Source organism: Malassezia vespertilionis, chromosome 2 (assembly GCF_029542925.1).
Source record: "Malassezia vespertilionis chromosome 2, complete sequence".
Classification (NCBI taxonomy): domain Eukaryota; kingdom Fungi; phylum Basidiomycota; class Malasseziomycetes; order Malasseziales; family Malasseziaceae; genus Malassezia; species Malassezia vespertilionis.
In genome coordinates this window covers 1,279,855-1,293,554 of record NC_079248.1, presented here as the reverse complement: position 1 = coordinate 1,293,554, position 13,700 = coordinate 1,279,855, and the positions used below count along the sequence as shown (strand labels likewise).

General features: G+C 54.6%; 9 protein-coding genes across 9 annotated transcripts; 3 read left to right on the top strand and 6 right to left on the bottom strand.

Moving 5' to 3' along the window:
* Positions 1–882: 882 nt before the first annotated feature.
* Positions 883–1,512, bottom strand: MVES1_001468 (uncharacterized protein; the record flags this gene model as incomplete). Its single annotated transcript, XM_056206313.1, has 1 exon — positions 883–1,512. One exon carries the CDS (start codon positions 1,510–1,512, stop codon positions 883–885), a length of 630 nt encoding a protein of 209 aa, XP_056062288.1.
* A 93-nt stretch (positions 1,513–1,605) lies between these two features.
* MVES1_001467 (uncharacterized protein) lies at positions 1,606–1,973 on the top strand (the record flags this gene model as incomplete). Its single annotated transcript, XM_056206312.1, has 3 exons — positions 1,606–1,643; positions 1,671–1,770; positions 1,797–1,973. The coding sequence occupies 3 exons, from the start codon at positions 1,606–1,608 to the stop codon at positions 1,971–1,973; spliced, it is 315 nt and encodes a 104-aa protein (XP_056062287.1).
* A 12-nt stretch (positions 1,974–1,985) lies between these two features.
* Positions 1,986–3,275, bottom strand: PYK1 (pyruvate kinase; the record flags this gene model as incomplete). The annotated part of the gene is made up of 2 exons (XM_056206311.1): positions 1,986–3,244; positions 3,272–3,275. 2 exons carry the CDS (start codon positions 3,273–3,275, stop codon positions 1,986–1,988), a joined length of 1,263 nt encoding a protein of 420 aa, XP_056062286.1.
* Positions 3,276–3,784: 509 nt separating this feature from the next.
* Positions 3,785–6,412, bottom strand: MVES1_001465 (uncharacterized protein; the record flags this gene model as incomplete). The annotated part of the gene is made up of 2 exons (XM_056206310.1): positions 3,785–6,054; positions 6,409–6,412. 2 exons carry the CDS (start codon positions 6,410–6,412, stop codon positions 3,785–3,787), a joined length of 2,274 nt encoding a protein of 757 aa, XP_056062285.1.
* A 218-nt stretch (positions 6,413–6,630) lies between these two features.
* MVES1_001464 (uncharacterized protein) lies at positions 6,631–7,649 on the top strand (the record flags this gene model as incomplete). The annotated part of the gene is made up of 2 exons (XM_056206309.1): positions 6,631–7,217; positions 7,244–7,649. 2 exons carry the CDS (start codon positions 6,631–6,633, stop codon positions 7,647–7,649), a joined length of 993 nt encoding a protein of 330 aa, XP_056062284.1.
* An 8-nt stretch (positions 7,650–7,657) lies between these two features.
* Positions 7,658–8,524, bottom strand: SEC17 (vesicular-fusion protein S17; the record flags this gene model as incomplete). The annotated part of the gene is made up of 1 exon (XM_056206308.1): positions 7,658–8,524. The coding sequence occupies one exon, from the start codon at positions 8,522–8,524 to the stop codon at positions 7,658–7,660; it is 867 nt and encodes a 288-aa protein (XP_056062283.1).
* A 44-nt stretch (positions 8,525–8,568) lies between these two features.
* On the bottom strand, positions 8,569–10,000 carry MVES1_001462 (uncharacterized protein; the record flags this gene model as incomplete). Its single annotated transcript, XM_056206307.1, has 2 exons — positions 8,569–9,824; positions 9,853–10,000. The coding sequence occupies 2 exons, from the start codon at positions 9,998–10,000 to the stop codon at positions 8,569–8,571; spliced, it is 1,404 nt and encodes a 467-aa protein (XP_056062282.1).
* A 298-nt stretch (positions 10,001–10,298) lies between these two features.
* On the top strand, positions 10,299–11,444 carry RRD1 (Serine/threonine-protein phosphatase 2A activator 1; the record flags this gene model as incomplete). Its single annotated transcript, XM_056206306.1, has 1 exon — positions 10,299–11,444. The coding sequence occupies one exon, from the start codon at positions 10,299–10,301 to the stop codon at positions 11,442–11,444; it is 1,146 nt and encodes a 381-aa protein (XP_056062281.1).
* A 14-nt stretch (positions 11,445–11,458) lies between these two features.
* On the bottom strand, positions 11,459–13,651 carry THS1 (threonine--tRNA ligase; the record flags this gene model as incomplete). Its single annotated transcript, XM_056206305.1, has 1 exon — positions 11,459–13,651. The coding sequence occupies one exon, from the start codon at positions 13,649–13,651 to the stop codon at positions 11,459–11,461; it is 2,193 nt and encodes a 730-aa protein (XP_056062280.1).
* Between the last annotated feature and the right edge of the window lie 49 nt (positions 13,652–13,700).

Sequence of the window (13,700 nt, the reverse complement as noted above, 5' to 3'; positions counted from 1 at the left end):
ACAAGCCTACCGATGTGCTAGCGTCACGCATGCGCCCATTTTTTCAAGCGTTAAACGCTCATTCTTCTGATATTGCGGTCCAGGCATCATTGAACGCGCGAGTGCAACAGTTAGGTGTAGCAGCACTTGTACGACTTGATATCTGCTGGCGAAATATGCCGACAGAGACGGGTTGGTCGGCAAAGGAACAGCGTGAGCGATTGAATTCTAGCGTATATTCTGGCGGTTGGCCTATTGAGCTGCGCGGCGCATGGACCAGTGGGGACCAGCGCCATAGCAGCACAAATGAGCCGTTTAAAACTGAAATGGTAGAGTCCTTTTCGCACCTGTATGGTTGGGAGGATGAACGCCATATGCCTGCGCATTCACTAGTCACAGATGGAGCATACGTTGAACGTATTATGGAAGGATTCAACGCACAAGACAGGCGTGTGCTTGAGCAAGCACATTCGCTTTTTCAAGACGCATTGCAGGACACGAGCAGGCACCCGATTGGCGTTTCGTTCCAAGTCCGACCGCCTGCATCATTTCTACACCTCGGCGAAAAACAGGCGGCGCTTTGGCCCGAGGAACGATTGCTCCTCTTCCGCCAAAACGCATTGTGCACGTAACAAAAAAAAAATATACAATATATACTACGACCGCGCTAGTACGGGATTTCGCCCTCCAACGCCGGCCAGTCTTAGGACGCTATTGCCGCATCAGAGCGCAGCATTAGTTGAATTAGCAAACTGCGGCTTTTTCGTGGGCTTTTCTTGATGATTTGATTTGCACCATCCATAAGAACGCTGCCGTCCTTGACAGGCATCGCGCCAAGCAGACCTCCGCGATATTGCAATTTCGATAAGCTATGCGTCATAATTAAAAATTCGTTACTCTTCGTTACCATCCCTGCCGCTGTGCAAGCTCTTCTACTGCAGCAGCGTCAATGGGATCTTCGTCAAATATTTTTGAGAAGCTGTCGTCCGATCCTGGCTTATCTCCATCGCGTCGAATATTCTCTGTGTGGCACTCAGTTCGCACAGTTTTGCCATTTTGTCCTGCCACTGGGTCACTCGATACACGCGCAGGCCGCGGCGTGCACAAATTGCTCGGTTTCTTATATGTCACAGCAGATAGTTTCTGATCCCCTTGTGCAAGTGTAGTGTGTGCAGACGTGCATGGCGCACGATGTGTGTATGCATACATATGGTACGCGTATGGATGAGCGTGTGACCTTCTTGCCTGCTGCCGCGCACGCACAGTACGCAGACGACTCGGACTCGCATACTGCTCTTTTGGTGTATTCTCCTGACCTCCCTGCTCCGTGACCAGCAAGTCCAGTACCGGATTCTTGGCCGGACTTGGCCCAGTGTGAATATCACAAAGTGCGTCGTGCGGCGACGAGCTCGGCTGGGTATCGCGCCATGATACACATTGCTGTGGCGATGGTGAGAGGCTCCGGTGCCGCCGCGACGTCCTATCCGAGCCAGAGGGCGTGCCAAAGTTGAGCAGGTCAAACAACTCCGACATGGCGAGGAGCAAAGAAGCGCGTGGCGCAGTGTTGGCTGGATCACGTGCACGGGTGCGGGCCTGCCCACGGCTCCACACCACTAAGCTCCCACCATGTCTGCTCCCAACAGGCCATTTACGCTTGTCGCTACGTACGTGCTGCAATGTGCTCACCATAGCCTGGTTGCCAAAGGCCCGAAGGAGGCCGATCAAGTCGTTAGCCTCGTGACGGCAATTGCGAAGCGCGCCAACGCTGATGCGGAGCCCGGCACGAAATCGGTGCGTTGCGTAGACGCTGACAATAGTACCGTCTCACCCGTGAGGTTGATGGCGGCCTCAAGATTGTGGTACTCGAGGAGTACGAAAACGCTGCGGCGCTCAAGGCGCACCAGGCAAGCCCTGAATTTGTAGAATTGGCCAAGCAGGCGCCCAACCTCACGAGTCATTTCGACATGGCCTTCCTCGATACAGTCTATCCGTAAGGCCCTATGTTGCTAGACAGTCGCAGTAGTATCCTCCAACATGTATCCTTCCGTGGACGACGGCACGGTCAAAATACGGAGCGAATTGGTGTGGCCCTTACCGCCGCGCCATCCCTGGATTGCAATCACCACATCGTCCTTGCGGATAATGTGGAGCTTAAGTGCTTCGGAGAGGCCAAACTTGACGCGGTTGTCCACGTCTTCCTGCCATTTGGAATTGTGGTCCGGGTGGGGCAGCGGGTAGTGAAATGGATAGGTGCCGCGGTACAAGTGGCAGCTGCGCGCCGTATACGCATTTCGCGTTACCATCAGGATTGGGCATTGCGGCTTGTACTTGCTCACAAGACGCGCCGTGTTTCCAGATGTCGACATGAGCAGAATCGCACCAGCCTTCTGCTCCAGACTGGCCGATACAGCGACAAGCGCTATCGTCTCGTTCGTGTTGGTCGGCACTCGCGTCAGTGCACGCATCTCATTGAACAAAGCTTGGTAAGCAAGTGTCTGCTCGGCAATGTATGTGGTTTCCGCCATCATTTTGACCGCCTCGGTCGGGTACATGCCCTTGGCCGTCTCGCCGGAAAGCATGACACAATCTGCTCCATCTACAACAGCGTTTGCGACATCGGATACTTCGGCACGCGTCGGACGGTTGTTCACCGTCATGCTCTCCAGCATCTGCGTAGCACAAATGACTGGCTTGCCGACAATATTGCACCGCGAGATAATCATCTTCTGCGCCAAGAACACCTGTGGGGCGGGGATCTCGATGCCCAAATCGCCACGGGCAACCATAATCCCATCCGCGGCGTCGAGAATTTCGTCAAAGTTTTGCAGGCCTTGATGATTTTCGATCTTGGCAATGATACGGATATGCGCGCCTTTCTCGCCGAGAATCTCGCGAATAGTGATAATGTCGTTCTTGCTGCGGATGAAAGAGGCAAATACCATATCAAGCTGGTGCTCGCGAGCAAACTCTAGATCGCGCCTGTCCTTGTCTGAGACGGCGGGCAGGTCAACTTCGGTCAGCGGCAGATTCACGCCCTTGCGCGAGGACAGCGTGCCGTTGTTTATCGACACAACGTGCACGTCGGTACCTTCGATGGAGAGCACACGTAGAGCAAGAATACCATCGTCGATGTAGATGATGCGATCGGGCTTGACCATCTGTGGCAGTTTCTTATAGTCAATGTACAGGTGCTCTGCAGAGCACTTGTCCGCGTATTTCTCGTCTGTGGTGACAATAAACTCGTGGCCTTCCTCAACATTGACGTCTTTTTCATCGATCATCACACCAGTACGCATCTCGGGACCTTTGGTGTCCAACGCAAAAGCCAAAGGACGGCCTGGCGCCTCGCGCTCAACCTGGTGTGAATTATCAATCACACTCTGGAAGTACTCGTGCGTGCCGTGGCTCGCATTAAGGCGGACTTCTGTCAGTTTCTAAGCATACACGTACCGATATTCATGCCTGTATTGCGCAGCTTGTGCAGCATAGGGATGGTATTGGTCTTGGGGCCAATCGTGCAGATAATGGAACTGGCGTTAGCCGCATCAGGAGGGAGCGTACGTCTTTCGCAAGTACAAGTTATCGACTTTGAAGTCGATGGGGTTCATCGAAGCGAACCACACCAACTGCGACGACTGCTGTGAAGAGGATGAGTACATCGGGGTAATTTGAGCGCGATCAGAAAGACTATGAGAAAGACAAAAATGTGGACGGCGCCGGCGTTTTAAGTCCGTGCACGGGCTAGGGGCGGGTCCATTTGTTTATTAATTCCTCTAGTAGAAGCCAAGCCCGCGGCGCTGCAGCCCTACGGACCAGTGCCAGCTACTTTGTACAATGGCGCGCACAATTCCACGCGAATCTCACGTTGTACGGAAGGGGGGGAGTGGTCAGCAATATTAGCTAGTGTTTCGGCCAGTAGCTGCACAGCTGCGACTCCGTCGCGCATCTGCCATGCCAAGACAGCGCTGGCCACCATGACGTGCGCCATGTTTTGGATCTCTTTGTGCGTCGCGGCAGCAGTATTCCAAGCACGTACAATGAGGATAGCGAGATGAGATGTGCTCCACTGTAACGGCGGCTGCGGCAACGCCATGGCTAGCACTGCCGCAAGTAGTCGCGTAGATTTCGTATCCATGTGCTGGATCGCCGCCAGTGCCAAGTACGTCCTATTTCCCAAGTCGCCAGTGTACACCAATGCAGCATCGGCTGCATGGCGCTCGTACTGTGCGTTAAAAGCAATTGCCTTTTCCAGGGCGCCGCAAGGCCATACTATCGGGCGCGGCAGCGCTGCCTGCTCTAACTGCGCATGGATTGGTGCTGCGTCAGGATGCGATGCAATGCGTTCGTGTTGCAGTAGATCAAGCATAGGCTCACGTAGAATCGTGCGAACCGTATCCGGGAATGATGCAGCGCGAAACAGTGCCAGCAGCATTTCCAGATGCACGTCAGCGAGTTGTAGGTACACCGCCGTGGCCAGTGAGCGGCGAACTTGCTGCATAAGCCAAAATAGGATGCAAGGGAGGGTATACCGCAGAGGTGCCTGCAAAAAATACGAGAGTGCCGAGTGAAGCGCGCTCTTATCAATCAATTTCAATGCGTGCGCCTCGATGAGCAGGTAGGTTATCGCGGGCGCCAATTGGTACATTGTCTTCGGCGAAGAAGCCTGCAACAGCTCGTCCGAGACTCCATCGGAACCGACCAGTGCGGCACACCAGCGCTCCAGAAGTGCTCCGCTCGAGTCGCAGAGTGCTCCGCCAACTACGACAGGCGTTTTGTCGTGCAGCAAAAAAAGCCGCATCGATTGCGGCGCTGCGGCAAGACACGCCGCCATGTCGCCTTTTGCTAGCCGCTGTGTAAGCAAAAGCACGTCGGCGATCCACTCCAGTGCGACGCCATCCTGCCATTGCGATTCGTTCAGCTGCTCGATAATAAGAAGCAATGTCCTAGTCAGCATCCCACGAGTACAGTAGAGTAGCAACGCATCGCAAACGCCGCGCTGAGCAAGTGCGTCGCAGAGCGCTGCAACACGTTCCATCTCGGCTCCGCCGGCGGCCCACGCCAAAAGCTTTTTTGTAATTACGTGTGCAAAGCACAATTGGCGAGTGGGATCTGTCGAGGCTTGTACAGCAAGCGGTGCGAGTGCTCCCCGTGCTTCAATTTGTGTTTCCACCCGCTGCATATACTGAAGCACGTCGGTGCTCGCGCCGTGCACGATATCGTCTGGCTTTACTGGTCCCTGCTGAGCGGCCCATGCGCTGTGTTCTATTGCCAAAAGGCCGTATGCGTCCATGCACTGTATTATATGCTCGCGCAGCATAGGGCCCTGCACCCGCTCCAGCTCGGCCCAGTGCGCGACCGGCGGGTGAAGCTCGATGAACGCTGTAATCACACCCTCGAGTGTGAGCTGCACCGGCTGGACAGATGCGTAGAGCCGCTCAAGGTACAGGAAAAGAGGAGGAAGTACACCGCCGATAATGGCACGCCAGGCGGAGCCCGTCTCGGTGTCGGCTTGTAAGCATATGCAAGCGGCGTGCGCCATCGCAACGAGGAGCTCTGCATAAAAAGCAAGGCGTACATCACCAAGATCAGAATTTGCGTAGGCTAGGCGCGTTTCCAAGAGCGCATGTGTTATCGCACATTTACTGTCCCAAGGTAGTGTGCCGCCCGCAAGCGCGTGCACTAGCAAAATTGTCTCGGGCTCGGGCTCTGGCACGGGTGGGATCATGGGTCGCCCCCCCTCTCCTGCGTGGAGCTGCTGTACTGCACTTGCTATTGCAAGTGTATACGTATAAGCTGCTCGTCCATCCCATACATCATGTGCCTGCGTACGAGGCACAGGTCGCGGCGAGGCAAAGGTCTCTGTCGGCGTACGCAAGGCAGATAATGCGTGCTGCACGGGTACCCACACGGATGCATCTCGTGATGCTAGCACATCCACTTCTTCCTGCAGTGAATGGAGCTTTTCAGGGAGTTTTTCAAAGTATGTTCCTGCATCTGCAACGAGTCGCACAAACAGCGCAGGGGCAGCGGGATTGGTGATATCTGTGTGCATGGGACTGCGAACAAGCTGCAGGGCTAGTGGCCATACGCGGTGATCCGGCATATACGCTGCGATATGTGAGGGAGTGGCTGTTTCTGGTATCGTCTCGCCCCATGCGTCAAGCAACATTCTGCAAAGCAAATTTACTGTGTCCGGCGCAGCATGCTCCATTTTTTGTAGCAGAGCACACAAAAAATAGCCCATATCGTGCTCTGTTGGATCCTTGTTTGCTGGGGTACTGATGCATAGATCCTGTATATAGTCAAGCACTTGTACGGGAACCGGGTTGCTTGCAAAAGCGACGGCGAGAAAGGCATCTGTGGTTAGCCAAACGCGAAACGCACTGGGGAGTATGCCGTACAGCGCATTTTCTGAATCTGTGTGTGTACCCATGTCTTTCTGCAATGATTCCAGCAGCTGCGAGGCGGACTGGCGCGCGCACAGCGCGGCTACCACTGCGTTCACCGCGCGCTGTTCCATGGTTGCAAGCTGGAGCAGGTACGAAATCGGGCCCGATGCTACAAATGCGCCAATTTTCCCGGTTCCATCCAAGCATGCTGTACACTCGAGCGTGCGGCACCGGTCGTGCCGCACACGCCATGCGCCGGTGCATGAGTTCGAGCACAAGGCTACTCCAAGCAACGCCTACAAGTACACCGACGCCATATCGTATTTTTGACCGCGGTGCGAAAGAAATACAACGTTCGCGCGCGGCCATTCGTCGTCCTGTGGACAACAGCGGCACAGCGTTTGAGGACGAGTCGAAGCGCGGCACACTGTCTCGTCAGACGGACTATATCCGCGAGTTTTGTGCACAGAGTCTATCGGAGCGGCTTCTGGACGTGGACCGAAAATTCCCTACGGTCGTGGAGCTTGGTGCCGGCGCCGGGCATTTGCGCAAGCATTTGGATGTGCGAGGCACTGGCGTGGAAAAGCTCATAATGTGCGATACGAGCGAAGCACTTTTGAACCGAGACAAAGATAAGGACGGCGAGTACCCATTTGAGATCGAGCGCCGCATCGTCGACGAAGAGCTGCTCCCCTTCGAGAGCAACTCGCTGGACTGCGTGGTTGCCAGCGGCAGTCTCCACTGGACAAACGATTTGCCAGGCGCGCTTATACAGATCCAGCGTGCGCTCAAGCCAGATGGCGTGTTTATTGGGTATATGCTTGGCGGCGATACGCTCTTCGAACTCCGGTATGTTTTGTGTACACTAACCCTAGCACAAGTCTCATGGTTGCCGAGCTAGAACGGCAAGGCGGACTCTCTGTACATGTATCGCCCATGACAGACACGCGCGACGTGTCTTCGTTGCTCTCGCGCGCAAACTTTACACTACAAACGGTCGACTTGGATGAGATCACCGTGTACTACCCAGGCATGATCGAAATCATGCAGGACTTGCAAAATATGGGCGAGAGCAATGCCGTGAGCAACCGCAACACGTTCCTCCATCGCGACACTTTGATTGCCGCTGCCGCAACCTATCAAGCACTGCACGGCACGGAGGAGGGCCATTTGCCCGCAACCTTTGCGCCCATCTTTATGATCGGCTGGAAACCGTCGCCAGAGCAGCGCAAACCGCTAGAGCGCGGTGCCGCATCGCATTCACTCAAGGATGTGCTCTAGACCTACAGCTACGATAGATCCGGCTCGTCCGCCACAGCCTTGCGCACATTTTGCAGCAACGTAGCACGCCAGCCCGTAATGGGTTTCATACGATCGAACTCCTGGACACGTCGGTCGAATGTCTCAAGCTCCCCGTGCTCCGATGTCTGTAATATCGCGTGCAAAAACTGGCCCTCTGTGGTCGAAGGGAAGCCTGAATCCTGTTCCGCGTAAAAAGACATGGCGCGTGCTGCCGCGGCCGTGTCCGGTATCGCAAGGTAGCACAAGCCCGCATTGAGAAAGTAGTCCTTTACACTGTACTTTGTCAAATTGCTGCCGAGGCTCGCGGTTGCCACCTGCTCCCACATCTCGATCGCCTTGGGGTACTGCTCCAGCTGAATCGCAAGCTGCGCGGCTTCGCGTTGACAAGCTGAAGCCGTCGCATTCGCGCCCTCCTGCATATACCACGTAGCTGCCTGCTCATACGCAATCAGGCCCTGTCCAAAACGGCTCGGGTCTTCGCGGTAGAGCTCGGCCATGTTCTTCTTCCGGTCCGCAGCCTGACGGAAACGACCGCGCTGCACTAATATTTCCGCACATCGGTCGAGTGCCATGAGCGCCTGATCAGGACGGTTCATGCGGAAACACTTGCTCGCTTCATAGTACGTGTTTGCCGCAAAGTCCTTCTCGTTCAGCATCACTTCCATGTCGGCCGCGCGTACCAACGCCTGGCCGGCTTCGCTCATGCGGTTCTCTACACGGAACTTGTTTGCGGCCTCCTTAAATAGCTCGACCGCCTCCTCGTGTATGCTCTGCGTGGAAGAAAACCAGCCGCCGTTTTTAGACGCCTTTTTCTCCGCGCTCTGCAGCAGTGCGTCGGCGGATGTACTGCTCATGGTGGAGAAAGCAGGCCCGCAAAGCCACGTGTTTGTGGAGGTCACTACAACTCTATCAATGCCTGCAGTCGTTGGGCTGCCGCCTGGGCGTCGGCACGGCCGTTGGAGCTGCGCATCGCAGCGCCAACAAGTTTCATCATTGCCTTGGACTTACCGTTCCGTATGGCCTCAACGTCCTTCGGATGGTCGGCAATGACGTTTGCACATAGTGTATGCAGTTCCTCCTCACTCAATTTGGCCATATTGTGCCTCGCGACAAATTCCCGCAGATCCACAGGGATTGTTTGCGTCTTTACCATGTCTCCCAAAAGTTTCTGAGCCGTTTCAGCTGTAATAGACTCCTGTTCGACCAATTCAATCACGTCTGCGAGCAGCGAGGGGGGGATCGGGCTGTATTTGAATGGAATTGAGGCCGCATTCAGCTGACGCAACAGGTGGTGGATCGTCCAGTTTACTGCCGCTTGCGGGGCAATACCACGCTGTACAAGCACTTCGAAAAATTCCACCGCATGATCGTGGTACGTGTAGGCGGCATTGCGCATGCGCATAGACGCAGGCGCATCCACTCCGTCGTCTTCCGCATTCACGCGCGTGAGAACATTCACGTCGCGGATAGAGAGCCCATACTGGTCCCGGAGCCGTGCATGTCGAGCATCGGGCAGTTCTGGTAGCGCTGCACGCAGTACAGCGACACGCTTCTCGTCCACATACAAGGGTCCAAGGTTCAGCTCTGGCATGTAGCGGTACTCTTCCGCCAGCTCTTTTGAGCGCATGGAGTACGTCTTTCCGCTCGCCTCATCAAATCCGCGTGACTCCTGGTGCACTACCTTACCGCTCGCAATTTCTTTATACTGTCGCTGAATCTCGTACGCAATTGCTTGCATCATAAACTTGACACTGTTCACATTCTTGATCTCGCACCGCACGCCAAAAGGTGTACCAATCTTGTGTATCGATACATTCGCATCGCACCGGAGCGAGCCTTCATTCATGTTGCCGTCCGATGCACCGACACAGCGCAGTAAATCGCGCACTTTGCGGACATAGGCGCCGGCCTGCTCGGGGGTATGCATAACGGGCGCGCTGACGATTTCGATCAGTGCAACGCCAGCGCGATTAAAGTCAAGCAAGTTTGCATGGTGAGTATTGCCTCCAACGGTATCAAGGGCAACTCGTGTCAATTTCGCCGTATCCTGCTCGAGCTGGACGTGGAGAATGGGCACATCCAGTGCTTCGTCCTCGGATTTTAGGTATCCATCCTCAAATCGTATCGATACTTGTCCTGCACGTGCAAATGGAGCTGACGTTAGTGTTTCATAGCAACGCACCTCGTTGCTGCGTGATTTGGTAGCCTTGCGCCAAATCGGCGTAAAAGTAGTGCTTGCGGTCAAACGTGGAGTACGGCGCAATAGTGCATCCTAGCGCAAGTGCGGCATTCAGCGCAGCATTCACAGGCGCATCTTGAATACGTGGCATTGTACCGGGATACCCTATATCGAGCGGTGCAACGCGCGTATTTGGAGGCGTTTGCGGTCCAGGTGGCTCAGAAGCGCTAAATAGTTTGTGGGGGACGTGCAACTGCGCATGGCACTCAACACCAATGACTGTCTCCCATCCTGCAGGTAGTAAAGTGGTCTCCTTCCCTTTCTTGCTCAGCACTGCGGCGCTTGCGTTGAAAAAACGTCGTCCCAGCATGGGCGCACGTCCCAAGGTGTAGTGGCAGGTTTTGTCACGTGCCACGTGGCCCAAGCGTGCGTCCCCGGCGCCGTACCTTATGGCCGGGGTCCAGCTGCCTGCGCCTGCGTGGATCGATGCGGGAAACCCCGCTTTACAAGCGAAGTTGGTCTCCCCCGTAAAGAAGATCAAGAATGATTCGGATATGGACGTTTGGCGCACGAGTGCATCGCACGATGCACTTATCCTGTTTGTGATGCGACTTGGCCAGGCAAGTCGAGGACTGCCGACGCGACCTGTCGATTGGTCGGCTGCCACGCGAGAACAGCGTACTGGATCTCCGGACGCGATCGACCGTGTGATATCCTTGTTGCAGCGACTTGATGCTTGGGCAGACGCAATCGAGCCACAAACAAACCCACAACGGTTTGGGAATCGCGCATTCCGGACTTGGGGCGCCGAGCTTTGTTCGCATATCGAGGCATTGCACACAGAGCTGCTGCCTCCCGAGATGCATGCATTTGCCATAGAACTGCAAGAGTACTTATTGGGTGCATTTGGTTCCTTTCAGCGACTGGATTATGGTACAGGCCACGAACTCAACTTTGCGGCATGGCTGGGCTATTTGCATCGACTAGGGCTTTTTGTGGAGCGCGGCGCAAATGCAGAGCGTATCCAAGCGACGGAGCAAAGGCTAGCTTTGGAAGTCTTTCCATCGTATCTTCGTGTCGCATGGCATCTTCAAGATCGGTACGCGTTGGAGCCTGCAGGGAGCCACGGTGTTTGGGGGCTTGACGACTACCAGTTCATTCCCTATATCATTGGCGCTGCGCAGATGTGCGATGCCGAAGCATTATCACCCGCAGAGGCAGCCCAGAATACATACTACCCATATGTGACGTGGAAAATACCCCGCTTTGGCGCACGAATTTCGCCGGAAGACACGCTTGTTTACGCACCGCCAGCACTGCCAGCCACGGTGCCGATACCCAACCTGTACATTTCCTCCCTTGCACGGGTTAATTCCTTGAAACGCGGCGCTTTCCAAGAGCACTCGCCGCTCTTGCATGACATCGCAACCAATGTGCCAACTTGGTATAAGGTGTATACGGGCATGTTAAAAATGTACGATGCCGAGTGCCTCCTCAAGTTTCCTGTCGTGCAACACTTTGGCTTTGGGAGCGTCGGCTTCTCATGGCCTAATATGGAAAGCCGTACGGATACGGAACAGCCACGTAGAATATAGGAGTCCATTCTTATCTACGGATTGCTTGGTAGCTGGTTTGAAAGTGCAAGCGTCTCCTTCATATGCAAGAACTTTGCAATGGCATCGTCCAGAGAAATCGTCTCCGTCTTGCCTTTGGGCATGTCTGGATCTGTGTCGCGGTTGCGCACATTGACGCTCTTGCTATTTTTTTCCTCGTGGCCGACGACAAGCACAAAGTTGTACTGCGCAAGCTCGCCATTCCGGATCTTTTTGTTCAGCGTGTTATCCGAGATATCCACGTCCGCAAAAAAGCCACTGTCCCAGAGTTTGCTCCGTACCTCCTCGGCGTAGTCGTACACGCTTGTGGTCACCGGCACCACTAGCACTTGACGGGGAGAGAGCCAGAAGGGCCACTTGCCGGCAAAGTTTTCCGTGAGGATGGCAATAAAGCGCTCGAGACTGCCGACAATCGCACGGTGGATCATGACAGGGCGCTCTGTGTGCTTGTCGGAGCCTGCACCGCCGTCCGGAGTCTTGTATTCCAAGTTGAATCGCTGCGGCAGCTGGAAGTCGAGCTGAATTGTGGCACATTGGTGCAGGCGGCGCATCGCATCGCTGATCGTAATGTCGATCTTGGGGCCGTAGAATGCGCCATCTCCAGGATTCAGTTCCCATTTTCCGGGCATGAAACGCTCCAGCGCAGCGCCCAAACGCTTCTCGGCTTCGTCCCACGTCTCAATATCGCCAAGATATTTTTCCGGACGTGTGGAGAGCTCCATTTTGAAAGTGAAGCCAAAGAGACCGTACACTGCCTTCAAAAAGTTGAAACAGTTGATCATTTCATCCTCAATCTGACCCGTGCGGCAAAAAATGTGTGCATCATCCTGACAGAAACGGCGCACACGGGTGAGACCGCTCAGCGCACCGCTTGCTTCGTTGCGGTGAATCACACCAAAGTCTGCAAAGCGAAGCGGCAGCTCCTTGTAGGAGCGGTCCCTGTTTGCAAACATTAGGCAGTGACCTGGGCAGTTCATTGGTTTAAGTGCAAACGTCTCCTTGTCCACGGCGAGCGAGAACATGTCGTCTTTGTAGTTCTGCCAGTGGCCTGAAGTTTCCCACAGCTTTGAGTTATACATGTTTGGCGTGATAACTTCTTGGAATCCACGCTTGCGGTACTGGCCCTTGAGATGGTCCTGTAGTGTGTTGTAAATGCGCGCGCCATGTGGAAGCCAAAAACAGGACCCCGGACTGAGCTCGTGGAACATGAACAGTTCCTGCTCCTTCCCAATCTTACGATGGTCGCGCTTGGCTGCCTCGGCAAGAAAGTGTTTGTACTCAGTCATCTGCTTCTTGTCGGGAAATGAAATACCGTAGAGACGCTGAAGCGAGTCCTTTGTCTGATCGCCCAAGAAGTAGGACGCAGAGTTTTTCAGCAGCGACATCGCCTTGATGCGACCAGTGTGAGGAATGTGTGGGCCGACACACAAGTCGATCATTGGGCCACAGCGGTAAACCGTGGTCGAAGTACCATCTGGGATCTTACTGTTGATGATGTACGTTTTGTACTTGTTGTACTTGAACATCTCGAGGAGTTGTTCCTTGGTCATCAATGCACGCTCAAACTTTTGCTTGTCCTTGATCGCCATGCTGACCAGTTTCTCAAGCAGTTTGAAGTCTTCCTGGCGCGTAACACGCTCACCACTATCACCCATTCCCATCTCGTAAAAAAAACCTTCGTCCGTAGGAGGGCCAATGCACAAGTGGCAGCCATAGTGGCGCTCTGCAGCCTCGCCAAGGACGTGCGCAGAGGAGTGCCAAAAAACACGCCGACCCTCAGGGTGCTCAAAGTCGAGGAGTTCGATTTTCGCATCAGTTTCGAGCGGGCGCTCGAGGTCCCACAAGACACCGTTCACTTTCGCAATCACGATACGCTCGCTCAGGCTCTTCGAAATGGTCTGCGCAATATCCATAGGTGACGTCTCAAACGCAGTGCCTTCGCGCTGAGAGCCATCTGGAAGCGTAATTTTGATAGAGCAATGGTCTGCAGCGGCATATGCAGCCTCTTGCTCAGCCCGAACCTTTTCAAACATGTCGATACGCGACTGGAAGTAGGCCGGCTTTGGGGTGTACTCAAGCGGCATTTCTTCCTCGATTTGTTCGTGCTTATTAGAGATCTTCATCTGCTTTTTGACGGCTTTTGCCAGCTCTGCTTGTGGAGCTGGCTGCGCATTGTTCACGCTCGCCATCTCGTGCGACAGGTTACGAGCAGCTCTTCTTTTTTTTGGTTTGCGGAAG